This window comes from Corylus avellana, chromosome 6 (genome assembly GCF_965113065.1).
Source record: "Corylus avellana chromosome 6, dhCorAvel1.hap1.2, whole genome shotgun sequence".
Classification (NCBI taxonomy): Eukaryota; Viridiplantae; Streptophyta; class Magnoliopsida; order Fagales; family Betulaceae; genus Corylus; species Corylus avellana.
The window spans coordinates 1,927,837-1,945,427 of NC_142495.1; the positions used below are offsets into that span (position 1 = coordinate 1,927,837).

Genomic DNA, 17,591 nt, shown 5'->3' on the forward strand with positions numbered 1-17,591 from the left:
TTGATAATAGACAAAGTTAGTCCTCCGTCAGTTGACCGTTAGTTGACTTAACGAAATTCTACGTGGACCAATCAAATGTTGACACGGGCACCTACTTAATTTTTTTTAAAAAATAAAATAAAAAAAGGTATTTTTTCTGAAAAAAAAAACAAAAAAAAAAGAAAAGAGAAAAGATTGGGGGGTTCTGGCCGGATGGGGGTGGCTCGGCCACCCCCTTTGGCCATCCCCCCTTGTTGCCAAGGGGGGTGGCCGAAACCACCCCCAGTGGGTATTGGGGGTGGTTTCAGCCACCCCCAATTTTTTTTATTTTTTAATAAAATACATTTTTTTTAATTAAAAAAAAAAAATTAAGTAGATGCCACGTTTCAACATTTGATTGGTCTACGTAGAATTTCGTTAAGTCAACTAACGGTCAACTGACGGAGGGCTAACTTTGTCTATTATCAAAACCATAGGAACCTCCTGTGATAAAAATTAAACCTCAGAAAAGAAAAAATAAAGTTGTGAAACCCTAGAAACTAATTTAATATTTAACACTAAAAAGAAGAAGAAGAAAGAAGATCATGTGACAAACCCTTCCTTTTTCTGGAATATCCCCTCACACCATCCTTTTACGTGGCTTAATCAAACCAATCAAACACTACAAAATAGATATCTTTGCCTCATCCATAAGCTTTTTTTTTTTTTTTTTTTTTTTTTTTAATTTTTTTTTTTCATCCATAAGCTAAAAATATCTTAGTCATGTGAACATAGTTTCACGTGAATCAAATTTTTTTGCTCATAAGAGAATGTGAATTTAATTATGAGAAAAAAAACAAAAAAAAAAAAGTTGTAATCTGCAAAGTCAAGTAAGTCCAAGTGCGAAGCATGCAATGAAGATAATATATTTTGAAAATAATATATATATATATATATATATATATATATATTGGTAAGAGTCCCATTAAATATGAAACATAAATTCAAAATTAAAAGTTTTAAATTAATTACAGGAAAAAAAGTCTTCATAAAATAGAGAAGATTTCACTTGAAATGGGAAAGATTTGTTTAAGATTGTGTTTGAGGGGTCTAAAAGTGCTTTTAATACTCAAAAAATTTATTTGAAGAAAAAAGTATGCGTTTGGTAAAAAAATAAAAAACTCTCATAATGATTCAAAAAGCTTAAAAATAACAAAAAAAAAAAAAAAAAAACTTTTAATAAAAGTTTAAAAATAAAATTTTTACCTAAAAATAATTTTTAACTTAAAAATTTTATTTCTCCATCGTAATTCAATTCCAAGCACGAGTCATGCGAATCGTGGAAAAAAAGATCGGACGTCATGGATGGTCGGAGTGCGCGAGACCCGCCGTCATTATCAACGGTGAGATAGGTAGTGTCAACTTGCTAAAAGACGGAAAAAATTTGCACGTGCAGATCACGTGAGAGTTTGTTGCTTAAACGAAACAAAAAGCTCCAAAATTTGCAAAGAAAGCAAGTGGCGGGATTCCTGCATACAAAAACAAACGCTTCCCCATTTCCCCGCCAGTTCGAGCGGCGATCCGATAGCCTCGCTCCCCACTCTCTCTCTCTAAAAAAAAAAAAAAAAAATCACGAGAAAGTTGGAGCAGAGGGAGAGAGAGAAAGAGATAGAGGTAGAAAGTTGAGAAACAACCTCGCCATTGTCATCAATGCTCCCATTTTTTTCCTAATCCCTTTCATTTCGTTTTATTTCGTTACATGTGACAGCACAGCGTTCCATTTATTAATGCCCTAAATTTTTTCCTTCTTTTCTCCTTTCGCCATTCATTCACCCACTTTTTATTTTATTTTTTTGTAATATTTTTTTTCGGACTTTTAAATCTGCTCATTCGTATGTGAATGAATTTCTGAGAGAGATCAGAAAGATTTAATAATATAGTAAGAAGAAGAAGGAGGGGAAGATGGAGAAGAAGAAGTATCCGATTGGACCGGAGAATTACACTCTCTACGAAGAGGTCGGGCAGGGTGTGAGCGCTTCGGTGCACCGTGCTCTCTGTAAGCCCTTCAACGAGATCGTCGCCATCAAGATTCTCGATTTCGAACGTGGAAATTGCGATCTGGTATCTTCCATGTTCTCAACGCATTGTTGAAATTTCGATCAATGTGTTTTTGTTTGTTTGTTATGATAATTATTTGTTTTTTCGAATTTCCTACGCTTATAAACAGCCAGATCGGCAAGTATTCGGGTGTCGATAGTATCTATTTGAGAATATTCAAGATTTTTGAACAGAACAATAAAACGGAAAATCCCTAATCGCGTTCGTTGTACTTCAGTGTGAGCTCTCTCTATTAAGTGCATTTTGAGATAACTTGATTCGATAGAGGAGCTTGATTGCAACATTAACTGATTTGAGTTTTAAGATTTGCTCTGTCAATTTTCGCAATGCCGGAATTACATATGGGGGGTATAAAATGTTGTCTAATTCAGGGTTTGTATCATTCAACTCTTTTGCTATTCTTATAATGGTTGCTGTTTTGTCTTGATGTTTTCCTTCATTTGTGCTTTCCACAGAATAGCGTTTCACGTGAAGCACAAACAATGATCTTGGTCGATCATCCGAATGTCCTTAAATCACACTGCTCCTTTGTCACTGACCATAATCTGTGGGTTGTCATGCCGTACATGTCTGGGGGATCTTGTCTTCACATACTGAAGGCTGCATATTCTGATGGTTTTGAAGAAGTGGTTATAGCAACCATACTACGTGAAGTGTTGAAGGGTTTGGATTATCTTCATCATCATGGGCACATACATAGAGATGTCAAAGTGAGTATTGATATCATCCGGTTTTTCACTTATTGATTTTCCAACTTTTTATCTTTGTCTAATTTTGCAACCCTAGAAATGTTTATAAGGCTTCCTTGTTTGGGAGCTTAACCATTTTTTTGAACTAATACTGCTTTTGCCGATATGATCTCTCTTATCCATAGTTTTGTATCACTTTTAAGGTTCTTAATGTTTAAGTACTACAAATATTAATTTTATTTTACTAGGATTTGCACAGTCTGAAAGCTTAACTCTAAATTTCTTGACATGAATTTGCCTTTTTTTCTCTTCTCCTTTTCTTTCTTAGAGAAACTATAACTAACTGTTTTATGTAATTAATAGGATACTTGTCTGTTTTATATCGTTGATCTTCAGAAAGCTTGTGAATGTCTCCAACTCTTTCTCGATGTATAATGATTAACATCTATGCACGGCTATCAAGAATTTTAATTTAAAAGCATTGATGGGAGTGATATATAAATTTTCTTTTACTTTGAATAGCAGTAAAAGCTTTGTACTTTGTACCATAATGATACTCATATCAATTATACCTGGATACCCCGGCTATCAGAAAAAAAAAAGGTCCTAGCATTTGGAAAAGTTTGTAGATTTCATGGTAAACCAATTTTGTGGTACTGGAGCAAAGATTCCCCTCTTTTATCTTCAAGAATCCAACAAGCCTACATTATCTGTATGTTAATTTACGTGGATTAAGCATGTTAAGAGGTTATGGTAATTACCTGTTTTATTCCTTTTCACCTTGGGCCTCTGCTCAGGTGTGTGGGGATTGTGGTATTGCTCTTAGATCCAAGAGGAGGAGATTAAGGTGAATATCTTTTTGTGGCTTGTAACCACTCGTTCTAGCCCTCTCCCGGGTATCCTTGGTTGCCTTTAACTTGAGCCAACACTACAGGTGCACTCATTGGTCTGTGATGCACATGCCCCTACCATCTTAGATTTACTCTTGCTCATCTTCAGTTTAATTGGTTGGACCTCCAACTTCTCATTAAGAAGAGTGGCAGCTGGGTGCTCTAACTGGATAACTACCATGTCCACTCTTACCGGGTTTGGTTTGGGACCCCCTTAAACAGAGTAGGGGTAGGTTTGGGATGCTCCTTCCTATACCAATGTGGGTTGGAGGCCAGATAGGGTTTAACGACTTCCAACCAGCCCTGCTCTGGCATACAATATGTTTGGCAAATAATTTAAGTCTAGACCCTTGGATGGAAAATTTTTCCTTTTATGATAATAAAACATGTGGCTTTCCTGCAGAATCATTGTTAACCAACTAGGTTAAATGCAAAGTGATGGTAACATAGTGGTGATTAATGTAAAAACTATTAATAGAAGCAGTCCAAGAAGCTCAGATCAGATATCTAGCGTGATAAAAAGGGATAAACCTTTTGGCCAATCTTACTAACATGCCATTGAACTCATTAGAGAAGAGGAAATAAGGCCAAGAAGTGTATTTTTGGTGAATTAAGGGATGTTGGAGTTGGAAGACATTGTATGGGATGCTAAGTTATTTTGGCTAGAGAGAGAGAGAGAGAGAGAGAGAGAGTCAATTCCTTTTATTGCATATTGCTACCTCAACTAATTTCCATGAGAGCATAATTAGTTGCTATATTGTTAACAAGTGTATTAATAATTGTTTTCGTAATTACCATCGATATTTTGCTTCTATTTTCTTGCTTGCCATTGTCTTATATTACAATTGTCATAGGCTGGGAATGTTCTCATTGATGCACGTGGTGCAATCAAACTGGGAGATTTTGGTGTTTCTGCCTACCTTTTTGATTCAGGTGATAGGCAGCGTGTGAGGAACACATTTGTCGGGACACCTTGCTGGTATGTACTTATACTATCTGCATATACTCATTCCCTCAAGTTCCCAATTATGTTTTTGTGCAAGATATTAATGCAATATAATGTTAAATTGTGCCTTGGTGCAGGCTTAGCTGACATTACATAGAAGTAATCTTTATTTATTCAATTAATATTTTGTAATAGTAGAAAATAAATTTCAGTTAATTATAAATTGAGCCGAATGTATTAACAGCATAGGGCTGCTTGGTTCATTGTCTTATTTCTTGTTATGCAACTCAAGAATGAAGAATTTTGCCTATTTGTTTTGTAGGATGGCGCCTGAAGTTATGGAGCAGCTACACGGTTATGACTTCAAGTCAGACTAAGTGTCCATTGTTTTCTTAATGTTTTTACACCTTTTTGACCCCTCCCCCCTCCTTAGACAGTTATGTTTGCTCAGCACTTCTTTCCTGCAGGGCTGATATCTGGTCTTTTGGTATAACTGCATTGGAGCTTGCTCATGGCCATGCTCCGTTCTCTAAGTATCCTCCGATGAAGGTGCATAGATTAAATGTGACATGGTTTTATCAGCATCTTCTCTGAAACACCCAGGAGCTCATTGAGCCTAAAGCAAGTTTACTGTTGCCAGGTACTGCTTATGACATTGCAAAATGCACCCCCTGGCCTTGATTATGAAAGGGACAGGAAGTTTTCTAAGGTATTCTCTCAACGATGTGTTAAGTTCACCCATTGATCATTGTTATGTCGCAACACTTTCTGATCTTTCTTCTTTGCCTTCAGTCATTTAAGCAGATGATTGCTAGTTGCTTGGTAAAAGATCCTTCAAAACGGCCTTCTGCAAAGAAGTTGTTGAAGCATTCCTTCTTTAAGCAAGCTCGCTCAAATGATTATATTGCACGGACACTTTTGGAGGGGCTGCCTGCTCTTGGTGATCGCATTAAGGCATTAAAGGTTAGCTTATCATTTTTAATTATTATGGCCATAGAGCAGTTCAATGCTATTTTGATCTGCACTATTAGTAGTGACTATTTTTCTTAATCACAGAGAAAGGAGGAGGATATGCTTGCACAAAAGAAAATGCCAGATGGACAGAAAGAGGAAATCTCACAGGTTGGAATTCTCTTAAATCAAGAAGAAAAAATGCTGACATATTGCTTAACAGTCTGTTATGATGTTTCTTTAATTTATTAGGTTTTCTTTTGCAGTGGTTTTATGCTATATTTTAGATTGTTAATCAATACAAAGAATGATTTGATTAATTTATCCCTTTATGTGACCAGGAGTCATTGGGTTTATATAAAAATATAACATTAATTATTTGGGAAGCATGTAATTAAAACGGAAACATTTGGACTGACTTAACCATAATCTGTGAAAACTATTAGGTATGCCCTCATTGACAGGGAATTGCTAGAAAATGTATCCAAAAAGATCTACGGATTTGAGGAAACAAGAGTTGCATAGAGTTGCTGCCTTCATGAAAGTTGCTATCTGCCTCTTGCCAGTCACCACCTGAAATTAAGTCTGAGAACCAGCTTGCTGGTATTTTCACAAAGTCATCATGTAGAAATCAGTTAAGAGTTAATTTGTTCCAAGCTGGGCTTATATGATATATATGCTCCAGCTTGAGGGGGAGTGTTAAAATGTTAGGCTAAAATATTTGCACTCTTCTAGAAGGAGCCAACTGTCCCTGCAAGCTGTCATTCTCAAAATATTCTTCCCAATCATTGTGAAACTCTCCTATATATGTGGAATGGATTGGGGCTGCTGTGTGTAAGAAAACAACCCTTCTTTATTTCGGTTCTCTACCATTTTCTTTCCCTCTATCAATATCCAAAAGAAAAAAAAAAGATATTAGGACCAGCCATTCTAGGAAACTTTTAACAAAATAACAAATTCACAGAGAAAGTATTCAATTTTCTCAATCTATGTAGGAATTTACATTAATAAAATAAAAAAAATAGAAAATAATGGCGAGAAGATAAAAGTAGGATAGGAAATCAAAATAAGTTTTTTTTGGGTGTTGTCTGGATGACAAAACAACAAAGATTCTAACTGCGAAGCAATCTTTATAACAGGTATTTCTGAAAGTGAAATCCCACTATGTTTTTATTAAAACAAATAAAAAAGTGACGAAAAATGACTGAATCAAAATGAAAGTAAAAGGGAGTTTTGGTATTACATGGGGAATTCTTATTTGCTTGTTAGAGCCCCTATTTTGAGTACTTTTTATTCTAATGATGTACGCTTAGCACAGGACAAAAAAGATTAAAGTGCTGTGAAGTGATATCTTTGGTCATTCAAATGAGTGATAGTTAAGATTTTCTTGAGATTTTCCTGAGGGGTTCTTAGAGAACTATGTGCATTTTCTTGTAGGCTCTTATCAAGAACACTATTGGTGACTGTAGGCTCATAGATACTATCTTTAATTTGGAAATGTCTTGGTTAGACATACGTGTCTAGATCATCTAGTTGCATAGTAGATTTGTCTGATATCAGATAATTAATTTCTGTCACTGGTGATAATTCATACGTTTACTCTGTAGACGTGTATCCTGCCTTCTCTTATGTTTTCACTGTATTTGTATCATGGCCAGACTGTATTAGTGTCTTTTACAGACATCTTAGACTTCTGAGCAGGTTTTTTTTTTTTTTTTTTCTTGATGCTGGTACAATCATTGTATGTTATAGGTAGCTAACTTTTAATATATTCTTTTAATGATTTGTAGAATGAATATAAACGAGGAATTAGTAGTTGGAACTTCAATCTTGACGATTTGAAGGCTCAGGCTTCCTTGGTACAGCTATCTATCTTTTTTCTTTGGTGATATAATCATATGATATCTGAAGGTCCCACAAATTTAATGGTGTTCCTCATTCTGTCAGATCCAGGATGTTGATGACACCATAACTGATAATAATCAAGGAGGAAGCTCAAATTCTTTATCTGCGGTTGATGCCCTTGAAAAGAAATCACAGTTCCAAAACTCTTGCCAAGTTGCAGATATTGTACGTATTGAGTATCATTTACTTTAGTTGGACAAATTTGATGGTTCAAAATATTGTTTTTGGAGGTTATATACTTGTTAACACACTCTTCTTGTAGAAATTGTTTTTCTTTTTCTTTTTTAAAATTTTCTTGTGGAAATTTCTTTGTGGTCCTGATCAAGTGTTTTACAGGGAGAAAATTATGTGATGCAGAATCAATCAATGCCTCTTCCACTAGTCGACTCAACTATTAATGAAGCCAGGTATGCTATCAGAAATGGTGTTTTACAGCATTACTACTGTATGATGTTGCCTGCTTACTTAAAATCCTCTGAAAATACGAAGAGGCTTGTACCTAGCAAGTTTTGTTTCTCTTCTTTGAAATAAATGCCATAGCCAAACTTTTTAGTTATGATGATGCTTAAGTTGGCCTAAACTAGTCATGTTTTTCACTTTCCAGAGTCAGATCTTACAAATCTGACGATGAATCCAGCATTGCCAGTTCATGGAATTCTTCACCCCGTCAGGATGATCATGCTGAAAGTGTTTTAGGTGAAAAGCCTAATCTGGAGAACAATGGGAAAATATCAGAGGGTATGGCCATTCCCTCTTATCAGGGAAAGGGAAGTTCATCAGCCAGCACAAGGTTAGCAGAAGTTACTGTTCCACCTATTAAAGGGGAGAGGTTTGGCTCTTAATCTACATAATCGTGGGATTTTTGCATAATGAAATAGTTGGCTTCTTGTAGTTTGCGATTACCATCATATCTATTATTGTAATAGGGCAAAATGTATTACTGCTTCATCCTCTTGATTACTAGATTTTTCCAGTAAACAGTCTGGAAAGGATAAGCATTAGTATGAGTATATTTACCTACTATCAGATCATACCCTACTGCTACCTTTCTCACTATAAGAGGCAGGTCTGAAGCTCAACCTATTCGCTTAATGGAAACTAATAATATTAGTGTATCTAATATGCAATTATGTGTTTGTTTTTACATGTATATGCATTGTTTAACTGGAATTAGTGTCAATTATTCTCTATTTGAGTCTGTTGGCAGCTCAAATAGAAGTCTTCATATGATTTTAGCATTGAATTTACTTCTTTTTGTTTTTTACAAAAAAAAAAAAAAAAAAGACTACAGCATTGAATTACTAATAATTTTATGTGGTGTCTACTGCATTTCATTCTTCTGTAAGTACTCATTTAAATTTAATGGAATTTTCAGTGATAGGTTGCAAAATCAGTCCCAGAACACTGCAAATTGCAATGCAGCAACAGTTATACTGGCAGTAGATGATGTTCTCTCTGAAGTTTCTTCTAGAGCATCCAAATCATCAGGCAGTGCTAGAAGTTTCTTCATATTTTTCTTCTCTTGATTGTTATTTCCATGCAGAAACAATCTCTTGGATTTAGATGTGATTGGTTTTTTTATTTTTTTTATTTTTATCACTTTACTCATATTCTGGCAAGGTAGTATGTGCATGTTTATTTACCCAAATTATTCTTGCAGCAAACAGTGATGAACTTGATGAGAAAGCGAAGGCACCAGTTGTTCAGCAGAAAGGGCGTTTTAAAGTTACATCTGAGAATGTTGATTTTGAAAAGGTGATTTTTACTATTCCAGATCTTATATATCCCTTTCTTGTGAGGGCTGATCTTTTTCCCCTCTTTCAGGTGGCCCCAACTCCTCTACTTCAAAAGAGTCACAGTATGCAGGTTAGGTTGGGTTGATTGTGCTAAAGTACAGTTAGATTTCCTATTGTGCCTCTCTCTCCCACTGCACAAGATTCAAACCTAGGACCTACCTCTACCCACCCTACCCTTTTGCCACTTGAGCTAAGACCCTGGGCCTTTCTTTGCTTGTCTATGTTATGATTCAGTTGAGTTGCATGAATAACTAATCAATTCGAACTAAGTTTGTTAAATTTATTGCTAGTCTTAAAGAGGGCAGGTCAATAGTTTCTCTCTCTCTCTCTCTCACTCATGCACACACTCACCATCAGAGCAGGAGAAAAAGACAGAAGCATATTATTCCTGTATAACACAGTCCATATACAGTTTCTGGTCACATTAATTTTTCACATTCTTGTCAATTGGTCATTGCTTCCAGCAAAACTGCTAAGAGTTATTGGTTCAACGTATCCATTTATCTTGACTTTTATCATTAGTATTTGGCTTTTTTTCTCGCTTAAAGTTGCATTGCAGGTACCTTCTATTGCTATAATTTATTAATATCTTTACATTACAAACACTCCCTACTCTATTATGTTTCTTTATTCAGAGCCTCCTTAGCCATGTTGAAAGAGGGAACCACAAAGTTAGGGCTTTTTTGCCAATGCATATATTGGTCCTTGGACCAAATGACTTCTCCTTTCCCCATAAATAAAGAATGAAGGGTGAGAACAAGTTAAATTCTACGTGGATTCTTGAGTTGTATTTACCTTTCAAAAAGAATTTCATTTATGATAAACACATTGGACTTGACACACTAATAAGCTAGTGCATCTATAAATTTTTAGTTCAAGATACCTAATTTGGTTTAGCCTGGTGCTGTCTCATCTTTTGGCAGTGAAATTTCGCACCAGATTTTCGAGGAGACACTTGTAATCCACCCGTAGCTTTGAGAACAAGCAACACCTTTTATCTGAAATGAGCGAGAGAAGTGTAACCTTACATTTGTTTTCATTGATATACTGAGAGATCCCCCTTTCCTCTATTCTGCACTCAGTACAACTTCATCTTTCTTCTCTAACGCTTAGGCTCGAGCTGCTTAGCTAGTGAATAGACTTAACATCCATGTGTTTTCTCTTTCTTCAAACGCTTAAACCGCTAAGAAATTGTGAAAGGTTTCCTTGGTAAATTTTAAGGTTTGGGACTGTTTTCCAAGGATGTAACTTTTTGCCACTTTATATCGATGTACTTACTCGAATATGTATTAAAAGGTAATTTTGGTGATTTCAGACCCAAACAGAAATTTCTTGATGAGAAAGAAGAGTTCCGTGTAGGTCATTGACCATGGAGGCCTTATATCCCTTTGAACTATAGCTAACAGTTTGCACATGATATGCTCCAGAGATAGAAAAATGTGTTTATATCATATTTTACTGAATCTTTTACTGTAATGGGTAATGTAGGTGATTACCTCGCATCCTGCAATTCCTCTACCATCACCTGTATTGTCGCCTATACCATCTCCTTCCGATGCTACACCATCAAATCTTGCTGGCTATTCTTTTTTCCCAGTGTTGCATTCTGTTTTGCTGACAAATATTGTTCAAAGGGTATGTTTAGCCATATAGTTTTATTTTATATTCTAATTATGATTAAAGTTTCTTTATTTGTCATCTTGTTTTCAACAGGAGAGTATTTTAAGTTTAATGAAGCACATTGCTGCTGGTGACTCTACAGGTTTAGGCACTAACTGACACTTCAATTTGAACATTTGAACTTCCATAAATATTACATAATGTTATATTAATTTTCCCTCCCACACTGCAGCCAACCTTGCCGTCAATGGAGACCTGCTGGCACATATTGCTGCAATGGAGAAATCTTTGGTATGTAATGATATGTGGGTTTTATGTCTGTGCTTTCACTCAAACAAATCATCATGAAACTCCCAACATTTGCATGCACTCTATGCCAAATCTTCTAACATCTTATAATATAAGAGTACACCAATATATATATATATATACTGCAATCAGCTTGGTTTAAGAGTGTTGATGGTCGGGTTTAAGAGCAGCATAAGCAAAAATTTAACTGGTTTTACCACATTATGTTACAGAACTTAACTAATCTGAAAAATATGATTTAATGCATCTACATTCAAGATAAGCACATTGAATGTTTGAACTAGCATTTGGTAAGTATTTTGAATCACTAATAGTCTAAACTTAATAAAGTGCATGGTTCTTGTCAGGTGGTTGTGCTCTTGGATTGACTTTATAGTGTTTTATGCTGCTAGAATAAGTTATAGTACTAAGGTTGAAATTTCCATTATTTAAGGATAACCAAAGTTTAACCATCTGCAAACTCAAAAAAAAAAAACATAAAAAGAAGTATTGCAACTTGATATTTGCTCAATACCGTCAAATTGGTGTGTAAGCCATGCAATGCATGGGAACATGCTTCATGGAAAGAATGATCGACCAAAATTAGTAAAAAGTTTAGCATATAAGATAAAATATTTAGTTATTTCTTTTGGTGGCTGGTAAGTGTAGTATTTGGTCAAATACATTATATTTCGGGGCGGAGCCACCCATGGGCTTGAGGGGCAATAGCCCCCATAAAATTTTAACAGAAGTTTTTACACCCCCCCCCAAAATTACATTCATGTGATCTTTCAACAGAAGTTTGATGAAAAATATACAACTGAAAATGATGACAAACAAATGAATAAACAATGATTAACTTACCATAAACTTCTGGATTTCATTCTAATATAATTAAAAATGTTGGGATAATGTAGCATAAATGTCTGTATACATATAAGGGGATTTGAATATCAAAAGTCATTTTAGCTTGAAATCCTAAATTCATATCCATGATGTGTAGCATTAGGACTTACCTCTACTCGAAAGACCTTGTTAAAACCCCTCAATATCCTTCCTCATGCAAACTGGGTAACACAAGAGGTTCTCCTAAAGATTAACCGAATTTAAGCTCGCTTCTGAGAAGATTAAAAGATCATCTGCAAAGCACAAGTGAGTTAATCTTGTCTTCGAGCATCTATAATGGAATTTGAAATCAACACTTTTAACAGAATACTCTTCCATCAGCCTTGAGAAAATTGTCATTGCAAGAACAAACAAATAAGGAGACAAGGGATCTCTCTGCCTTGAACGTACCTTTCCTCCCCTAAAAATACCCTATCAATGATCCATTTAAAAGAATGGAGAACTGGGAGGTTGTAACACATTATCGAATTCTGTTGATGAATTTTGTAGGAAACCCAAAACAAGAAGCTATTTTTGCAGCAGGATTCTGCATTTTAGGAACCATCATGATAATCGTTGCATTTACTTCTATCAACAAAAGATTAAAGCATTGCCTGCTGTGCCAATTCCAGATGAACCCAAGCTTGCAGAACTTTCTGCTGAATATCACCATAACATTCCACGTTCTTTTTGTTCAAAACCCCTTTCAAGGATTTCAATTTTGTATAAAGCTGATACATAGGAACACCTTACACTTGAACATTCCAACCCTCATTAACCCAACCCAAGAAATTTGTATAAAGTTTTGGCGAGATATTGTACTGTAGTTTTGATGACACAGTTTTTTAATTCCCTAATTGGAGCTCGAACTTGAAGCATGAATGACTCGACTTAGATATTTTTGCTATGTTATTTTAAGTGAAGGGCGTTGATGTCTGGTTGCAGCTTGAATCAGCGCATGATCGGGAGAAGGAGTTGCTTCATGAAATAACTGAGTTGCAGTGGAGGTATTAGCATTGATATACCGCAGGTAGAATTAGTGATTAAATTATCCTCAAATGCTAACATTACTTGAACCTTTGTTCGTTACATGCAGGCTCATATGTGCCCAAGACGAGCTCCAGAAATTAAAAACAGAAAATGCTCAGGTTAATATATGATATGCTTTTATCACATGCCTCGTTTAGGTTGTTTGCCCAGATTCTGACATATCAGTTTCAGGTATGAGTCCATTATCCAACCAGTGCTCGGGTAGATGTAGAACAAATTCTTCAAAGCCCAGAATACTGACAAGTCTTAAAAAAAAAAAGGAAATAAAATTGCTAAGAGGTGTATCACTTACCACTACAGGTTTATATTATTGGTATTATAGGTCTCTTATCTTGTAGTAGGTCATGAGAAACCAATTATTACGTAGTTCACCAGCTAATGCAGATTCATTGTTGGTAAAACCCATGTACATGATTTTGGCTTTTTTTTTTTTGGTTCTTTAAATTTTGCTAAGTTGTACATATAAAGCACCTTTGTGTCAGTCATATATTCTGAATCTGTGTAGAATTGGTTTTTCTATCTCATTTATTAATTTTTTCAAAACTTAACTACAATAATTGGTGGTGCTTTGTTTGTATGATAATCTTGTTCTTATTGAGTTTTAAAGAATCTTGGCTAAACAGGAAATTCTGATTGTCTAATTCTTAAAGCTGATCTTAATGTGTTGAACACTTGAAGCTATATGTTAATTAAAGATGTATTAAAATAAAAGCTGATCTTAATTATTGAGTTTTACAAAAATTAAGGGTCTAATGAAATCCTAATGAATATTTTGGGGTGGGAGGGGGGATGATCTTGTTATATTCTTGTGTTATGATCAATAAGAAAGAGGAAAGAAAAATACAAAATAGATAATCAGTCATGAAAACGAAAACTTCCACAAACGAAAACTTCCAAATGCTTACTGTGTCTTTTAGGTGACATATCATAGCCAAAGGAAGACTGAACGACATTTTTCTGGTTCAAATTCTGCCAACTAATCTTTAAAAAATCTTCTTTTCAAAGCTCTTTGATTATCATGTCCTTAATTATTGACGACATTTTGAAGTTGGGGTGGTTGCATGTAGTGCTAGTGCTTGACTTTTGGGACCAATTACTTTCCCTTAAGCTAAAACCCAATCACATGTTCACATCACACCCTATTCATATTTGCCAAATCAGGAAAAAGATGGCCAAGACTTGCTGTATAAATAGAGAGACACCCATGCACTAAAGTCACCACACTGCAACAACGAACACCAATTATGGCTACAAACAATGCTAGTGGTGAAATGGGTACGGGGTACGGGTCTGGGTCCGGGTTTGGTTTTGGCAGTTCAGTTGAGTCAGTGGTTAATTCTACTATAACTAATGTTGAATCTGTTGCCCAGTTAGTTGTGAATACGGTTACCACATCAGATTCAACTGCTACTACTGGTCAAGCAACTGGCTCAAGTTCTATTTCTAGTTATGGTTCAGGTTCTGGTTATGGATCAGGTTCTACTGAATCTAATACCGCACCAAAGACTACTCAAGTGTTAATTGGTGTTGGCTGGCATTGCTTGTTATGTATGGATAAGTTATGCCATTTGTAAAAACTGTGTGGCTTTGGGTTTGAGTCTTGTATAATCAATGTTCCAAATAAGTACTTTCTGTGTGTTAACATCGGAAACTACGTAAAAATAAAAGTTATTGTGCTTTTATGTAGCCATGTTAAATAAAATTGAAGTGTTTTTATAGAGATAGCTCGAATTTATTAGGTTTGGCTCTTATATCATATTAAATTATCATTTGTCCCAAAAGTTTAAATGGATAAAAAATAAAAAATTTATTTAATTAATTAATATTTTAAGAGGCTTGTTCATTTGAAATCATCCTAGAAAATCATCGAACAAGGATATCCTTGGATGAATGTCTCTTAGAGTTAATTTCTTTACTGAATAATGATAGTCAAAGAAGCTTACCAAATATAAAACATCTTTGCCCTAAAAATTGAATAAGAAGTTTCCAACAAAGTTTTTATTTCCCCATGCAAAAGCAATTCTTTTAGATCATGCTCTTGTTTGCCATTTGGGTAAGGAGAAAACTATGAAAACTCTATCCCGAATACAAAGAGTAACATGACATTATTTTAGATCTCAAAAATCATATATAATTGAATATGTACTAAATTTTGTAGCAATTTCTCTTTTGATGTACAACATCAAAGAGTTAGTTAAAAACTCATCCATTAATTTTGTTGTGAAGCCTAGTTTTGACAATATTCATGGCTAAAAATGTTTGTTTTGTCATAAATGTTTTAGTGTTATTTATTTTAATAAGTAACATGTGTTATTTATTTATTGTTATTATTCTTAAATATTTGTAAACCCCACATATTCTTTACCATTTAAGATTAAAAACTCAGGTTGAAGTGAAATTTTTTAATTTTTGGTTTTAGAGTTATTGTTTATCAATATTCAATAATGCACTTTTCGTTTGAATATCAAGCCTTCCCCCAATGTCTCAACTTTCCGGTTGTTATCAATATTCAGTTGGCCTTGGCCATATCAACTGCCCCTAATTTAGTATCTAACATGTTATTTTTGAGAAAATTTTTGTTCAAACTTTCACTATAAGAAAAATCATACTTTTGTCTCATAATTGTTTTATTATATTAATGTGACTGCCAATTAAAATATTACTTTAAGGTGCAACTTATGATTATGCAGCCAAGAAAGCCCAAACCAAGGCCTGTATGGCCCGAGGGAAGCGTATAACAAGCTCAGCACGAGCCCAAGCCTTCATTGGGTCAAGTGCAAGTCAAACCCTTGAAAATAAGGTATAGGTGGCAATCATTTTGGGCATTCAGCTCCTTGAAATTATGGTAGACTGTTTACAACGGCCAGATGTATTAGAAACTGATTTTTGGTAAGCTTATGATACATCGCCTCATTACCTTCAAACCCAATAAAATAACTCCACATGTAAGGAAATGCCATATCAATTTGACATGTGGACAAAAAAATTATTAAAAGAAAGAAAGAGGTACGCAGGTAGCCACCCGCCACCCTAAGGATGGCGTGGATCGGTCGCCCCATCTACCCAAGTTGGGAGTGGTGGTTCACTAGCGAAGTGAGAGGCAACTCATCCAAGTCCTCATTGGTGGAGAGAGTGAGTGGATCACGACCTATGCCCTCCGTCAGTCCAAGGATGGGATTGTGGAGTGGTATTACCCCCTCCTCTATTGGTGGGTGTTTCAACCCACCCTCCTATACTAACAAATGACGTGGGTTGTGTAAAGGCGTGTGTGAGTCATGAGTCCATGATGCATATTCCCTGTCAGTCACAAGACAAGGCAATGAGACGACCTCACCTCCTTCACCAATGACAGCGTGGGTGAATGCACTCTTCATTAATAATAATGTGGATGCGGTGGAAAGACCTACATCCCTTCCATCGATGGTAGAGTGGAGTTGGTAGAAAGACCTACCCACACCCTTCATGCCACCCCTATTGGTGGGGGACGATGGATGGTCACCCTCTTTTTTTTTATATTATATATTTTTTTATAAACTTTTGTTTATCTTTATTTTTTGTCATGCGATAAATTGAGGTTGCACATGTAGAACTATTTTATTAAGTCTCACGTAGCCTTATACCTATAAAGCAATGATACGTATCACTTAAAGTTGATGTAGTCCTTCACCAAAACAACATATTTTCATGTATCATATGGCTATGGATAGCACAACAAATCAGCTTAGAAAATGGTAAGGGTGATATAGATGTATTCTATACTTATGTGTCACGATTTTATAAACTTCAACGGCTGGAGCAATTTGATAATAAAGCATACTTAAATCTCACGAAACTTTACAATAATTTTTCAAAATAATAATAATAAAAAGCCCCCAACAAAACATTTTATAAGTTCCTAATAATGATTTTATCACGTCACGGCACTGACAAGTGAAACCCATCTTTTTTGCATGATTGCCTTGAAGATGTTGAAATTATATATATATACACACGAAGATGCTAGATGTGGGTATTAAAATTAGAATGACGACAATACACGTTAATTTATTGTTAGGAGACCAGTAGTATTTTCAAAAGAGATATATACATAAACCAGATTAATTTATATAGAAAAACAATTTCACAAACCTATGAAAGAATTTTTTATTTTTTTATTTTTACAAGTTACTTTGAAACAAATTAAACAATCATGGCCATGACTGTTAAGGTTTTTATTTTCTCAAGACAAATATATTAAAAAATAACTCAAACACTTGTAAAGATATGAAATAATATTAACTTTCAGGTCATATTCAAATGATATTTCAGATTAAAAAACAAATAACATCCTTCAAAATATATTAATAGAACAATGACTTTGAGCCTACAACTAACAACTAGGAGGAAGAAGATTGCAAAAGAGGTAAAAGGTTATAGAGATTGCACTGTAATTATAGCATAATAAATGTAGGGCAAAATTATGCACATGGGGAAAGTGGCCTCTTCTCTTTATTAA

General features: G+C 35.0%; 1 protein-coding gene across 6 annotated transcripts; it reads left to right on the forward strand.

The window, feature by feature from the left end:
- Positions 1 to 1,526: 1,526 nt before the first annotated feature.
- Positions 1,527 to 15,954, forward strand: LOC132187077 (Protein kinase superfamily protein). 6 transcript variants are annotated; one of them, XM_059601240.2, is made up of 21 exons: positions 1,529 to 2,079; positions 2,532 to 2,786; positions 4,510 to 4,634; positions 4,924 to 4,968; positions 5,069 to 5,150; positions 5,242 to 5,310; positions 5,394 to 5,564; positions 5,658 to 5,723; positions 7,343 to 7,411; positions 7,500 to 7,622; positions 7,794 to 7,864; positions 8,062 to 8,247; positions 8,833 to 8,945; positions 9,118 to 9,212; positions 9,282 to 9,323; positions 10,742 to 10,888; positions 10,967 to 11,015; positions 11,106 to 11,164; positions 12,992 to 13,053; positions 13,143 to 13,194; positions 15,787 to 15,954. In XM_059601240.2, exons 1-21 carry the CDS (start codon positions 1,921 to 1,923, stop codon positions 15,832 to 15,834), a joined length of 2,088 nt encoding a protein of 695 aa, XP_059457223.1. In that variant the 5' UTR covers positions 1,529 to 1,920; the 3' UTR covers positions 15,835 to 15,954. The 6 variants fall into 6 exon arrangements, with proteins under 6 accessions (XP_059457226.1, XP_059457228.1, XP_059457223.1 ...); XM_059601242.2 differs by lacking the exon at positions 15,787 to 15,954 and adding an exon at positions 13,268 to 13,572 and having other exon boundaries at positions 1,530 to 2,079; XM_059601243.2 differs by lacking the exon at positions 10,742 to 10,888 and having other exon boundaries at positions 1,527 to 2,079.
- The last annotated feature ends 1,637 nt before the right edge of the window (positions 15,955 to 17,591 follow it).